The sequence below is a fragment of the Parasteatoda tepidariorum genome, chromosome X2 (assembly GCF_043381705.1).
Source record: "Parasteatoda tepidariorum isolate YZ-2023 chromosome X2, CAS_Ptep_4.0, whole genome shotgun sequence".
Lineage (NCBI taxonomy): Eukaryota > Metazoa > Arthropoda > Arachnida > Araneae > Theridiidae > Parasteatoda > Parasteatoda tepidariorum.
The window spans coordinates 54,533,138-54,545,912 of NC_092215.1; the positions used below are offsets into that span (position 1 = coordinate 54,533,138).

At 26.5% G+C, this 12,775-nt stretch overlaps 1 protein-coding gene across 1 annotated transcript in view; it reads left to right on the forward strand.

The window, feature by feature from the left end:
* The window catches only part of LOC107443709 (huntingtin), a 140,482-nt gene that overhangs the window by 113,615 nt on the left and 14,092 nt on the right, over window positions 1–12,775 (forward strand). The window contains exons 46-52 of the mRNA XM_016057666.3: window positions 495–564; window positions 4,770–5,033; window positions 6,260–6,415; window positions 7,092–7,279; window positions 8,193–8,313; window positions 10,135–10,280; window positions 11,957–12,024. Coding sequence (XP_015913152.2) covers window positions 495–564; window positions 4,770–5,033; window positions 6,260–6,415; window positions 7,092–7,279; window positions 8,193–8,313; window positions 10,135–10,280; window positions 11,957–12,024 — 1,013 coding nt within the window. The remainder of the gene's footprint in view (window positions 1–494; window positions 565–4,769; window positions 5,034–6,259; window positions 6,416–7,091; window positions 7,280–8,192; window positions 8,314–10,134; window positions 10,281–11,956; window positions 12,025–12,775) is intronic.

The following is a 12,775-nucleotide window of genomic DNA, read 5'->3' on the forward strand; positions in this document are numbered from 1 at the left end:
CTGTATATAGATTGTGACTATTTTTGTAAATAGTTATTCCATTAATTTAAAAATGTATAAAAAAATTTAATCAAAATATAAATTTTTAAAATTTTTCTGATAAAAATTTTACTAGTGCTTATTTTATGTTATGTGCATGTTAGATTAAACCTAACTTTTAAAATACTAGTGTCTGTCTTACTAAGTTTAAGTTGCAGACAAATTAGAATTTATGAAGATAGTGCTGCAAATGGATTCTGCAGATTCTGTTACCAGGAACTTAAGTATCCATACATATCTACTTCATCTGTTATAATTTATCTAATTAGTATTTTAAAATATATTTGATATAATGAATAAAATAAACTTTTAAAGATTACTGTTTCTTTTGCATTCACTTATATATTATTATTTTATACTTGGAATTTTCAATAAGCATTTTAGAAAATCAGAGTCTGAATAATAACTATAATAAAACTTTTTATTTTGTTTAATTGAAACTATTTTTTTTTTAGAGTTGGTGATCTAATTTTAAACATTAACCCAGAAAGAATCAGTACTCCCAATCAATATTCCTTGAGTCAGGTTTGTATTAATCCTTTCATCTATTTTCATCACTTACTTTAGTTAGAAATAATTTTAAATATTACTGATTAATTCGAAAATTTTATAGATTTTTTACATTAAAGTAAATTGTGTATAATTCACAGATTCACAAAAAATGGAGAATTGGTATTGAAAAACTTTGTTTTATATATGTTTATCTATTAGTCGCCAAGTTTTCAGCAACTTCTTGCCCAGGGACCTGACATCATAGTTTTACTTCTTTGTGAAATAAGTCTCAATACTTTGACTTTAAATAGCATCTAAAATTTGGAAACTCACCGTTTACCCATTAGGATAGTTCAAAGAGGAGTTTTCTTCTATTGTAGAAGGCGGGTATTAAGTTTCACACACTAAAAGTTACATTATTAAGTAACTGATAAGAGATTGGATATGGGTAGTTTAAAGTAAAAAAAAGTGCGATTTTTACAAAATATTATCATTAATTTATGTATGAAATTTAAAAAAAAAGATTCTTTACTACTAGGTTTTAAATACTATATTTTTTTCAGATTTTTTTAAAAAAAAGTAATAAGTTTATAAATAATTTAATAAGTGGTTTAAATGAAACAATAAGCATATCTAAGGAGAGTATTCCGCAGACAAATATTTGCCACTGACAATATTTTGGAAAATGTTTTTGGATTATTTTCAGAAATATATTTGATTTTTACTTGTGTTTAATTTTTATGAAAATATATAAAATGTTTAAGTTAAAATTTAAAAAAAATAATAAAAATGGCTGTTTATCAATTAATTCATTTTTTCTGATAGAACAATTGTCATTACATATTATCTTCTTTTTGTGTCGAATTTTTTATGTTATTTATTAGCTACAGTTCATTTAAGATTGGAGCATTAAGATCATTTAGACTATATGATCTTATATATAACGGCTATATACAAATATAAAATTCTTTTATTTCTTAGAATGTTTATTCCACTTTATTATAGTTCATAAAGTAGCTGAAATTTAAAATTGGGAGGATTAATGCTTTTTTCTGACTCTTGCCAAAGTTAGCTAGGCTTACGAGTGTTAATCATATGTTTTTAAATTATTTAATTAAATTGTAAATAAATAAATTGACTTTTTTTTACTGTGAAAAATGGAATCAAATTATTCATTGTGTTAAATATTGATATAATGTTAAAAATTGCTGATTTGATTATCCTTATATGCAGTTTTATTTAATTTTATTTAGTACCTCTATTTTCTTGATTATAATTCAACCCAGTATTTTACATGTTACACTTGTTGAGAAAAAGAAGTAAAATTTTTAACCCTTTATGATGACCATAGGTATAGTGTGAACGAAATTTTTGAAGGAGCACAAAGCTCTTCTTAAGTATATATATAAACACACACATATATATACATACACACACCATAGGAGTTGGGTGTCGAATACAGTAATCAATTACAACTGTAATAGATTACAGATAATTACTGCTATGTAATCAATTACTTGTAATCACGATTACAGGTAATCACAATTACAGGTAATCACAATTACAGGTTATCACAATTACAGGTTATCATAATTTTTTATTACATCAGAGTAGGGCAGAAATGCAATTGATTACATTTTTCAATTTTATGCAAATACTTGTGTATGTAATAATGTATATCCCTATTTGTGTACATATATATATACAGGTACTTGTTGTTTGTACAAACATACATACATTGTTTGTATAATGTATGTCCCATTCATCTATCTACAATATATTTATATCTCATGCATTTATGTACAGTCTATTAATGTCCTATATGTGTATATTCAGCTAAAGTATGTTTCATGCATTCATTTACAATCTATGTATATCCCATGTTTGCATGCACAACTAATGAATGTCCCATGGATGCATGTACAATTTATTTATGGAGAATACATATGCATATATGTACACTATATGTGTATATATAATGAGTACATAAGCACGATAAAGACATGTTCAATATACGTCCCATGTTCAATGTATGTCCCATGCTTGTATGTACGATTTATTTAGGAACAATATATATATATATATATGTATATATATATATATTCAAAATGAATATATTCAAAGTTCAAAATGAAGAATAAAACAAGGAAAAATTATAGACATATCAAAAAAAGGGGGGTGGGAAATAATAAGTAAAAAACAACAAACAACAGTTTTTTAAAAAAAAATGAAATGTTAATTAAAAAACCGGAAAAAAAAAGATAGAATCTTTTCTTCAGCCCACACGATTATATCCGTAAAACAGAGTGCTTTCTGATATTGTATCAATAAAGCCAATGCAAAATATATTAATACAATAGTGTGAGGAGCACTCAATATATAAAAAAATATATATAAAAATAACAACAAATAAAATAGATCACAAAAATTAAAAATAAGTAAAAATAACAAGTAAAAACAGATAATAAAATAAAAGAAAAAGAAAAAACATTAAATAGGGGGGACTATAAAGCGAGTAGCAAAATCAGAACAACTTACATGGACGGATATTTTTCAAAAATGATTTAAAAATGTTTTCGCAGAAAGANACTTTGTTTTTTGAAGTTGGAAAAGATGGTCTAAATTTTGAACCTAAAGACATAAATTTTTTAATATTATCGTTGTCAATAATATCTAAATCCCCTGTAATAACGTGTTTATGGAAGTTATCAAAAAAAGGAGTATCTTTAAAATCATCACAATTACATACATAGTTGAAATTATCTGTAGCTATATTCCTATAATTACAGATTAAATTTTTTAGACTCTTAGTGTATCTGAAAGTTGGTTTGCAATTAAGTTGGATAGGAAGAAGGTTTTTATTTTTACCTATAATGGCATTTATGTTAAGATTATTAAAAATTTTATTGGTAAAATCTAAAACAAAATAATCTGGTTATATATATATATATATGTGTGTGCAATATATGTATGCATATATTTACATCATATGCATGTTGAATGTAAGTCCCATGCATGCATGTACGATTTATTTATGAACAGTATGTATGTGTGTACAATATATGTATGTATATGTACAATATATGTACATCATGTGCATCTTTACGCAAACTTCTCCTGGATCATAATATCCCGATTGGATTTATAGACAGGTAGCTGAGTAGAGGAATGCCTTCCGAGGCAAAGTAATGCCTAGCTTTAAATTACAGAAGGGACACGCAAGCATTGAAGGTTAGGTAGGATTACCTTGAATTATGATCCAGTGCCTGTCTGCATTTCCCTTCGTTATATTAAGGTTAAATTATTTTCTTTCATTATTTTAAGGTATATTTGTTTAATTTAGTGTTTATTTGTAATTTTTATTTCTATTTTTTCATCTTTTTACACATTCTTGAATCCACATACTTATTTGATACTTGAACCTTCAACTTTCTAAATTCTATTTTCCATCTGGTAAATTGTTGCACTTGTACATTGACTATCGGAGTTAGGGTATATAGTCTTCGTCTGATTTGCTGTTTGGTTTAGTTTGTTTGTCTTAGAGCAGTTTGATTGTTTGTGGTAATATATCGCCAATCATTGAAGCTGCTCCTGCACTAGCTGCTTGGTAATACCCCCCTGACAATGCTGCCATGTATGTCAGTGCTTCCAATTTTGCTTTTTATTATTTTTCCTTTCTGTTGGCACTAAAAATATCTTCCAGTTTATTTCGGTTTTTTAGATATAAGAGGAAAAATATCTTTTTCTCTTATTTTGCATTTGCAAGATTCGTAAGATGAACAGAAAAATAAGTGAAAATATGTTTCTTAATTATGCATCTGAAGTTATCAACATCTTTATAATAATTTTAAAAACTATTATATTGAAGAAGCTAGTGATCAAATCGCTTTTACTAGCAAATTATTAGGTAAAGGACATTCGATAGTTGGGAAGAAAAATGAAGATCGCTGTTCCTTAGCAAAGTCTGTTTGAAAGCACGAGACTACAGGTAGGTTCCTAGTGGTAGAAACTTGACATCATTTTTCTAGCTCTAGCTTCTTTGATGATTGCGTGTTAAGAGCTCCAGGAGTAGCATCGGTTTGCCAGCATCAATCAGTGAACAATTTTGCTTTGCAACCATTGCAATTTAGGGGCTGAACAAGTTGGCTTAGACACCGGAATACCATGTTGAATACTTTTGATATTGTTTAAATAATTTAAATCTCACACTTTATATCTGACATGTTAGTATATTGTAGGTTTCTTTGGAGTATTTAAATGCTGCAGCTGGATTAGTTGAAGATAATGAAGACCCAGATGGATCAGCATCATCAAATTCTAGTCCTATATCTACAAATGTCGGGGGTGTTGCAAGCTTTCAGCAAAGAGAACAATCTTTATCTAATGGAGGATTAGATATCCATTCATGTTTGCATTTTCTTCTTGATCTTTACAGTCAGTGGTTATCTCCTCAGACATGCCCCTTCACACCTCTCATGTTATTAACTGAAGTCACAAAATCTGTAAGTGTAAAATTAAGTACAAATATCATGAAAGTGAAAACAATTTTGTCACAAAAATATTACATCTTAATCAATGTGTTTTGTTTCATATGTCACATCTTTTAAAATTTATAAGGAAATTGTTTTTTGAAAAATTAAAAAAGCATTTCTCAAATTATTTTATCTAAAGAAGTCTTGAAAATTATATGTTTGAGAACGTACATGTTTTAAACCAGCCTGTTTTTAAAAAACTAGCTCTTAAAAGCAAAATTTAGTTTTTAAGGGCTGGAATAATTTTTGGTAATTTAACTGCAATTTGTTTACATTTTAAAATCAGTGTTGATTTGTGATTTATAGCTGTGATTTTCATACATATACTGTAGGATAATAATACACTTATCTCAATAGTCAGATGAATCAACATACATGTAAAATTGTTATTGAATTTTTATAAAATTATTCAAGCATTATTGAATCTTCAGATAAAATATTGCTTCATATTTTAGTAGCAATAAAATTTTATTAATTTCTAATTATTGAATTGGTTGTTGATATAAATTTTAAATCAATCTAATTTAAATTACAATATACCATTTTTATTATAAGTTTTGTTGTTGTCTGGATGTTCCTGACAAAAAATATATTGACCTTATTTGTTCTGATTCTTAGCTTTTTGTCCTTTTATTTTTGTTTATGTTTTGAACACCCTATTTTTTATGAACACAAATGCGGTTTTTAAAATAATTTTTTTGAAATATCAAAGCATTTGGATTTTTGATCCAACTTCTTTTTATTTTAATTAAAAAGCTAGTAAAAATCGCTCAGTTCAAAAGTTTCAACTTGGGAACCGTTCACTATTTATACACGTAGTTAAGATTGAATGATAGTTTGTTTTACATCATAAAATATTTATGATGATGAATTCTTGGTTCATATGTTTATTTTTTATTTTCAGCCAATGTAGTAACAAGTTTCGTAAGGTATAGGCGGCATTAATAAAATTATTCTGGAAACTGGAGTATTTCTGTTCTAAACAAAGCGATACTGAAATTAAAAATTGTAATTTTTTTTATTTGTAATGAATTTTATGATATTTTACTTATTGAAATAAGAGTAAGAATAGTTTTATTTATTTTATAAATTTTATATTAATATTTTATGTAGGAATTGCTTATTGAAATTGTACTCATAATTATAATCAGAATACTATGAATGTAGTTTTTCCTAATTTTCATGTTTGTGTTTAGGTTGTTGCGCTGTCAGATATTTTCATGGAAAAAGCACAGTTTGAATGGATGCTTGATACATTTTTAGAAGTTCAACGAATTCATCCTGCTGAAGATGAAATGATTGCTCAATATCTCATTTTTGGAATTTGCAAAGCTGCTGCAGTTTTGGGTGTTGTAAGTGTATACAAACATTCTTTAAAAAAGTTTAATTAAAAATCTTTAGACAGATCCTGACTTATACAAAACATGTGAGTTAATCATTTATTTTAGTTACAATAATAATCAAAGTTAATCTTTACTATTATTAAATACAAGGCTATATTATATCTATATACATAGGGTTTTACTATTTAATATTCTTAGTCACATCTATGTGATTTGTAGTTTATTATAAGTTCAATTTTAATAAGGTTTAAATCCAAGCAGTAGCTATGATTATTAAATTATACAATTGAAAAAGCTATATCAATTAATTTTTTAAAAAAAAAATATGGCATTTCAGATTAAATTTTAATTAATTTGAATTGTTATAAATTAAATTTTAAAGTTTCATGTTGGTACTAGATTTCTCTTGTTCTGTAATTGGCTGCTAAAAGCAAAGGCATTCTATAATGTACATCTTTGGCTACAGGAGCCATATCTATTTTTATGCACACAGGTAATTTTCATATTTATTTTTCTTAGTAAATTGATGCTCTCTTTTAAACATTTTATTTATTGTGTGCAGTATTAATTTTAATATAAAATAGATTTCTTTCAACAACACATTTAATTGATTTTTTTGTGATTTAAGGATGTTATATATTTTGTTGACTTAAATATTTTGTAGTGATTTGAACTTTTTTTTTAGGAACAAGATTTACTTGATCGATTAAAAAAACTTCTAGAATTAAATTTGAAAAGCACATTTCTTCCAACTAGAATCTCTTCTTTACATGGAATTTTATATTTATTGGAACAAGGAGGGGGTGATGATGCTTTTCCTATTTTGCCCACAGCAACAGAATATGTTTTAAAACATTTTGAAAATACTAATTTGTAAGTTTTTATGAAATACATACATTATAATCATTTATTGCATTATTTTTATTCAGTAACATTAAATTAACCATTAATGCTGCCTGAGAGTTAGGAGCAATAAGTAACTGTGTATTATATAAAACCTGAAAAGAGTTGTGCTAGTCATTCATTCCATTTTTCAATATTCTAAATTTATTATTTTTTGCAAAGAAAAAAAAATGTTTTGATATAAAAATTTTAGTTTTGCTGTCTGTTGATATTATCTGACTTCCTTTCAAATTTATTCTAAACAACTTTTAAAGATATGCCCTAAAATAACAAATTAAATACAAAACTGTCTTTCTCAATAAATTTATTATTATTAATCTCACTTGATGTTAATCTAATTATTAACATCAAAGTTGGGTTAGTAACTTTCCAGCCTTAATGCCTTTATTTTGCTTCATCAGCCTAAATTGGCATAGTGAATCTTCGCGCCTCTTAATTGAAATTTTGCAAGCCAGTTTTTGCACTGCTGTATTGTAAATACATCTTATCCATACGCATTGGGTAATTTTTTCTTGCTTGAACAGCATTTTTACCTTTTGATAGTAAGCAGTTAAATGTGCCAAAAATGCTGCTATTCTCTTTCTATATTTGAAGGGACCCCAACCAAAAACTACTACATAGAATCAGTCCAACAAGTAAGTCTTCCTATATTAGTTTTCAAAATTTATAATGATTATATGACTTGTAGTATGATGTTGGCTGCGAAGAAATTTGTTGAAATCCTCTGTTTGAAAAAACGAAATTACTTTCCAAACAACCCACTGTATATATATGTATATACACAAAACTTACTTTTTCTATACTTTTAATAACCTTATTTAGTTTTTAAATCACAGACATTTGCTTTTAGAATTTTTTTAAGCTGCATATATCTTTCTTTCAGGCAAAATCCTTTTTGTGATAATGAAGAACATGTTTTGATGTTATGGGCTGTTACATTTTATATAATGGAAAATTATCATGAAGATATTGCTGCAGAAGAATTTCCTCAAAAAATTTATGAGGTAAAATTTCTTTCTGACCTTTCATTTATATTTCTTGTTAACCTTTTTCTTTTAAAACTGGAGCATAGTAGTGTTTACTGAAGTATACTGGTCCATTAAAAATACTGTTTTAGAAATGCCTTCTATTATTTATATTTTCATGAAAATTTCTTTCCTTTTGGAATATATTTTTATGATTTTTTAATGGATTTCAGATTTTTTCTATTGTCCCAAAACTACTTGTTTTAACTTATTGAGTACTTGTTTATTATGTATTTGGTTGAAATTTTCTGAAAATGAGTTACAATTTTTACTTACTTATTTAATCCTTATTATACTTATAATACATTATCTTTGATATTTCAATAGATCATTCATTCATCTTTGCCATTCATTTCATGTTTGTAAATTTTACATTTTAGTACTGTATACTTTCTCAACTGAATCATTTTTTTTTTCTTTGGTTTGATGAATATTTGCCTATTGTCTATAAATTTGTCTAAATTGTATTTTAATAATTTTAAATTTAAACTGTAATAATTAAAATAGTTGTATTATAGTAAAAATTTGAAAATGAAATTCTAAGGTAAAATATAAAAGAATGATCCCAGCTCATTTGAAAGCTTTCTTTCTATTTCACTCAAATATAAACTAGCTATAAACCCAGAACAGGCATCCTCCTGTTAATTAAAGACCATAGAAGTTCAAACTGAACCAATTTTATCTGACATACATCGAAGCTGGATAGAAATCTAATGATGCTTTAGCAACCTGCAAGCGAATAACAAAATTTTGTCTTGTTCAGGAGGGAAGGGGAGATAAAAGGATTACCTTTACAATTGAAAGTGGTATTGCTTTTCTTTAGAATTATCTTGAGGGGTAAAAAAATAAAAATTGCTCAGGGTTGTAGCATAAATTTTCTCTCTTTTTTTTTAGAAGGAAAAAAATGAGAATTTGTATACATTGATTATTTCTGAGAGAATTTGGGAGGGAGTCTTTAATCAGCATTTTTAGTAACACAAAAAATATGAAGAAAATATTCATTGTCCTAAAATGCATGAATTTACTTTTTTTAACTGTAACAATTTCACTCAAGTCCGCCCTAATAATTACAGAAAATAAATTTTAAAAAAACACTATGAATGGGAGTTAATAATCATGCTATTTAAGCAAGAAAATTGGAATGAAGCAATATTGCTCTCTTAGAAAGTAGTAGAAATAAAATTTTTTTATTCTTCCATGTAAAGTGTTGCATTAAGGAATATTCTGAATTTGATATGTCTGATTTTTAAGGGTTTATCTCATAAATATTGAATTTTCCTGTAAATTTTCAATGTAATTTTCATATTATTTTAATTTCCTTGTAGTAATTTTTAACAATATTTAATCTGACTAAAAAGTTGCTACTTAATTTATACATTATTAATGAAGTACCGCACTTTTACATTCAGAAGATGATGATGGCAAATACTTGAGACAAATTATCAGCAGATGTTTGTTACCCCTGAAAATTATGAGGAGTGAATTAAATACCTTCATGTTTAATGTTGGTAAAATAATGGTATTAATAAAGGAGTTTTAAATAAGTTTAGTTGAGACTAGATTTTTTTTGTTTATTGTCCCTAAGTATTCATTAAAGAAATTCCTCGCCTAATAAAGAATGCCTTGTTGCATTTAGTTTTTACATAGTCTTTAAGACATGTGACATATTGAAATATTTATTTTCTTAGTTAATATTTTATTTAATATAAATTTTAGCAATTATTCAATTAAATATCAACTTTTTTATACTTTAAATAAGGTTTAAACTTTTGCATTTCTTATAACTACTTATCTTTTTAGATTTGCCATAATATCTGTGTATCCACTGATGACTGTTGTTCAAGTTCTGTGTATTTAACTGTTCTCCATGGTTTAGAACGTCTTTTAGTAGCTGAAATTTTAACTGGGAAAGAAGCAAATGTTTTGCTTAAATTAACTGTTGATAGGTAAAAACCCTTTGTTATCTAAGATTCTAGATGGTATCATAATCTTTATATGAACATTAAATGTTATTAAGAATATTTTATATCGAAAAAAAAATAAAATTGTACGCTTATTTTTTGGTGTGTGTAGTAAATATTTACAATGAGTGTTATAATAAAACTTAGAAATGAATTAAAAGTATCAAATTTTTTGGTCCATTAATGAAATGAGCACATTTTATTGATAACTAAATTATAGAGTTTTAAATATTTTATAATAGTTTAGTTGATTTTTAAATCTAATTTTTAATGTCCTAAGAAGGTTAAATTGAAAGTATCCATGCTATTGATACCCGTGAAGTGTTATTTGTCTTTAAAAATTATTAATGTATGAAAAAATAATGTTGTGATGTAAATTGTTATTATATAAAACAATTTAAAATATATACTTGGAACTATATTTTTGCTAACAGTTGAATATTAGAATGATACGTTTTAAATTTAATTTATAAATTTTGTATTAGTTAAAAATTTGTCATTTATCATTAACTAAAGCATAAAATATTATTATCAAATGCAACTAAACAGTAATTGTTGGTCATTTCAAGGATTTTTTAAAAATAAGGGATGCCATACTATCCTCATTACACTCAAATTATTTATTATGATTTGCATGAATTTAAACTGATATCTAATAAGGCTTTTTATGTTTAGGATGTGCTTAATATTTGTTTCTTTTGCAGTATCTTTATATTTTACTGTTATGATTTTAAACTCTTTTTTTTTTCTTCCCTGGGCTTGAGTATGCAAAAACAGAAACATTAAATATAATCCATTAATGATATTTATTTTAACATGCTAAAATAATTATTAGAAATCCTATGTGCCCCATTAAAAAATAATGTTAATGACATGTCTTAATAACATCTTCTACCTGTTTTATTAGAACTCTGCAACCATCTACTATGCTTTATTAATTAGAAAATCGGTTTTATTAGTTTTTCTTCGACTGTTACTAATGTGAACAAGAGCATATTAAGTAAGCTTTCTAACCATCATTGTTTAAAACACTTAAAATATGAAAATAATTAATTAAGCGAAAACTCAGGGGGAATAAGTTCTCCAACATATTTTTCTAGACTACATTTCCTCAAGATGTTTATCTTTTTCACATAAACACAGGTTCTAGGGGCCCTAAGGCTTCCTACTGATCTATCTTTCATCTCTGTCAGACTAAATTGCTAGTACTTTTTGATTTTGTTATCTTCAGTGCGTAATGTGGTTTAAGCTGCGATCAATATAACCAATTATGTTTCTTTTGTTATGAAACTCAACATTCCATCAAACATAATTCAATTTCTGTAATAAATTGCTGTAACTAAATTCTAAATGACGATGAACTCAGGGCTATCCTTGTTTATGTTATATAGAAATGTTGTCAGAAAACTGTTTAAGTCTGTAGTTTGCTCCTTATTTAGCGTTGGGAGATTTATCTAAAAAAAAGCATTTTCACTGTTATATTTAATTACAAAGCATAAAAGTTTGTTTTATTGTTAAAATATATTTTTAAACAGTTGTGCTAAAAGTTATCATTAGACTAGTTAAATACCATTAATTCAATATTAAAAAAGATTGCTATTTTTTTTAAGTGTTTTTAAGGTATATATGAATTAAAGTTAATTAAATTTAACTTCTTTTAGGATACGAAGTGGAACGCCTATTACTTCTTTGGCTGCCTTAGGTTTTTTTCTTTCATGCATGTATATAGGTAAAGATTTTTAGTATTTTTTCACTTATAAATTTGGGAAATTTGTCATTTAATTTGCAAATCTTTTTTTTAATAATATTTTTGTGTTTTGTTACAGTGTTATACATTAGCCCAAAAGTGAAAGTACTGGAAAAGTAAGATTAAAAAGTGAACATATGGGGAATGTTAACTTGATTGTTGGTTTTAAGAAAGAGGCGAAAATGTTAGATGTTCGGAAATCAATAAACCAGAGATCGGACTAAAAAACCAGAGAATATGGACTTGGAATTCTGATGAAACTTTTCAGCAACTTCAGCTGACTGGTACAATAGACCTCTGGTTGATGTATCATGCTCTTTGGAGCTGCCCAACCTCTAAGTTGGCCAAATAGTTGGGCAGCTGAATTTTCATTTGGTGTCGCCTGTTAATTGAGGTGTCATGCATTTTCATTTGGAGTAGAGCTACTGCTTGAGGGCAAAGACTGTGATGGCAATTGTTTCTATACTAAAATATCTGCAGCATTTTTTTCCTTTCTCTTTTTAAAGTGTGATAGCCATAACGATTTTCAAGTTATGGATACACCGGCAGTTTTTTCTATATTGAAATATTTTAAAATGTGTAGAGTTTTTATGATTGCGGCGTCAGTTGCATCTTTATTAAATAGTTAAAAGTCGGCGGCGGTTGTTTGTATATTAAATATTGTTTTAGAATTGGTGGCAGTTGCTTCTCTATTGTTTCAGAGTCGGTGGCATTTATTTCTATATTCAGTGTC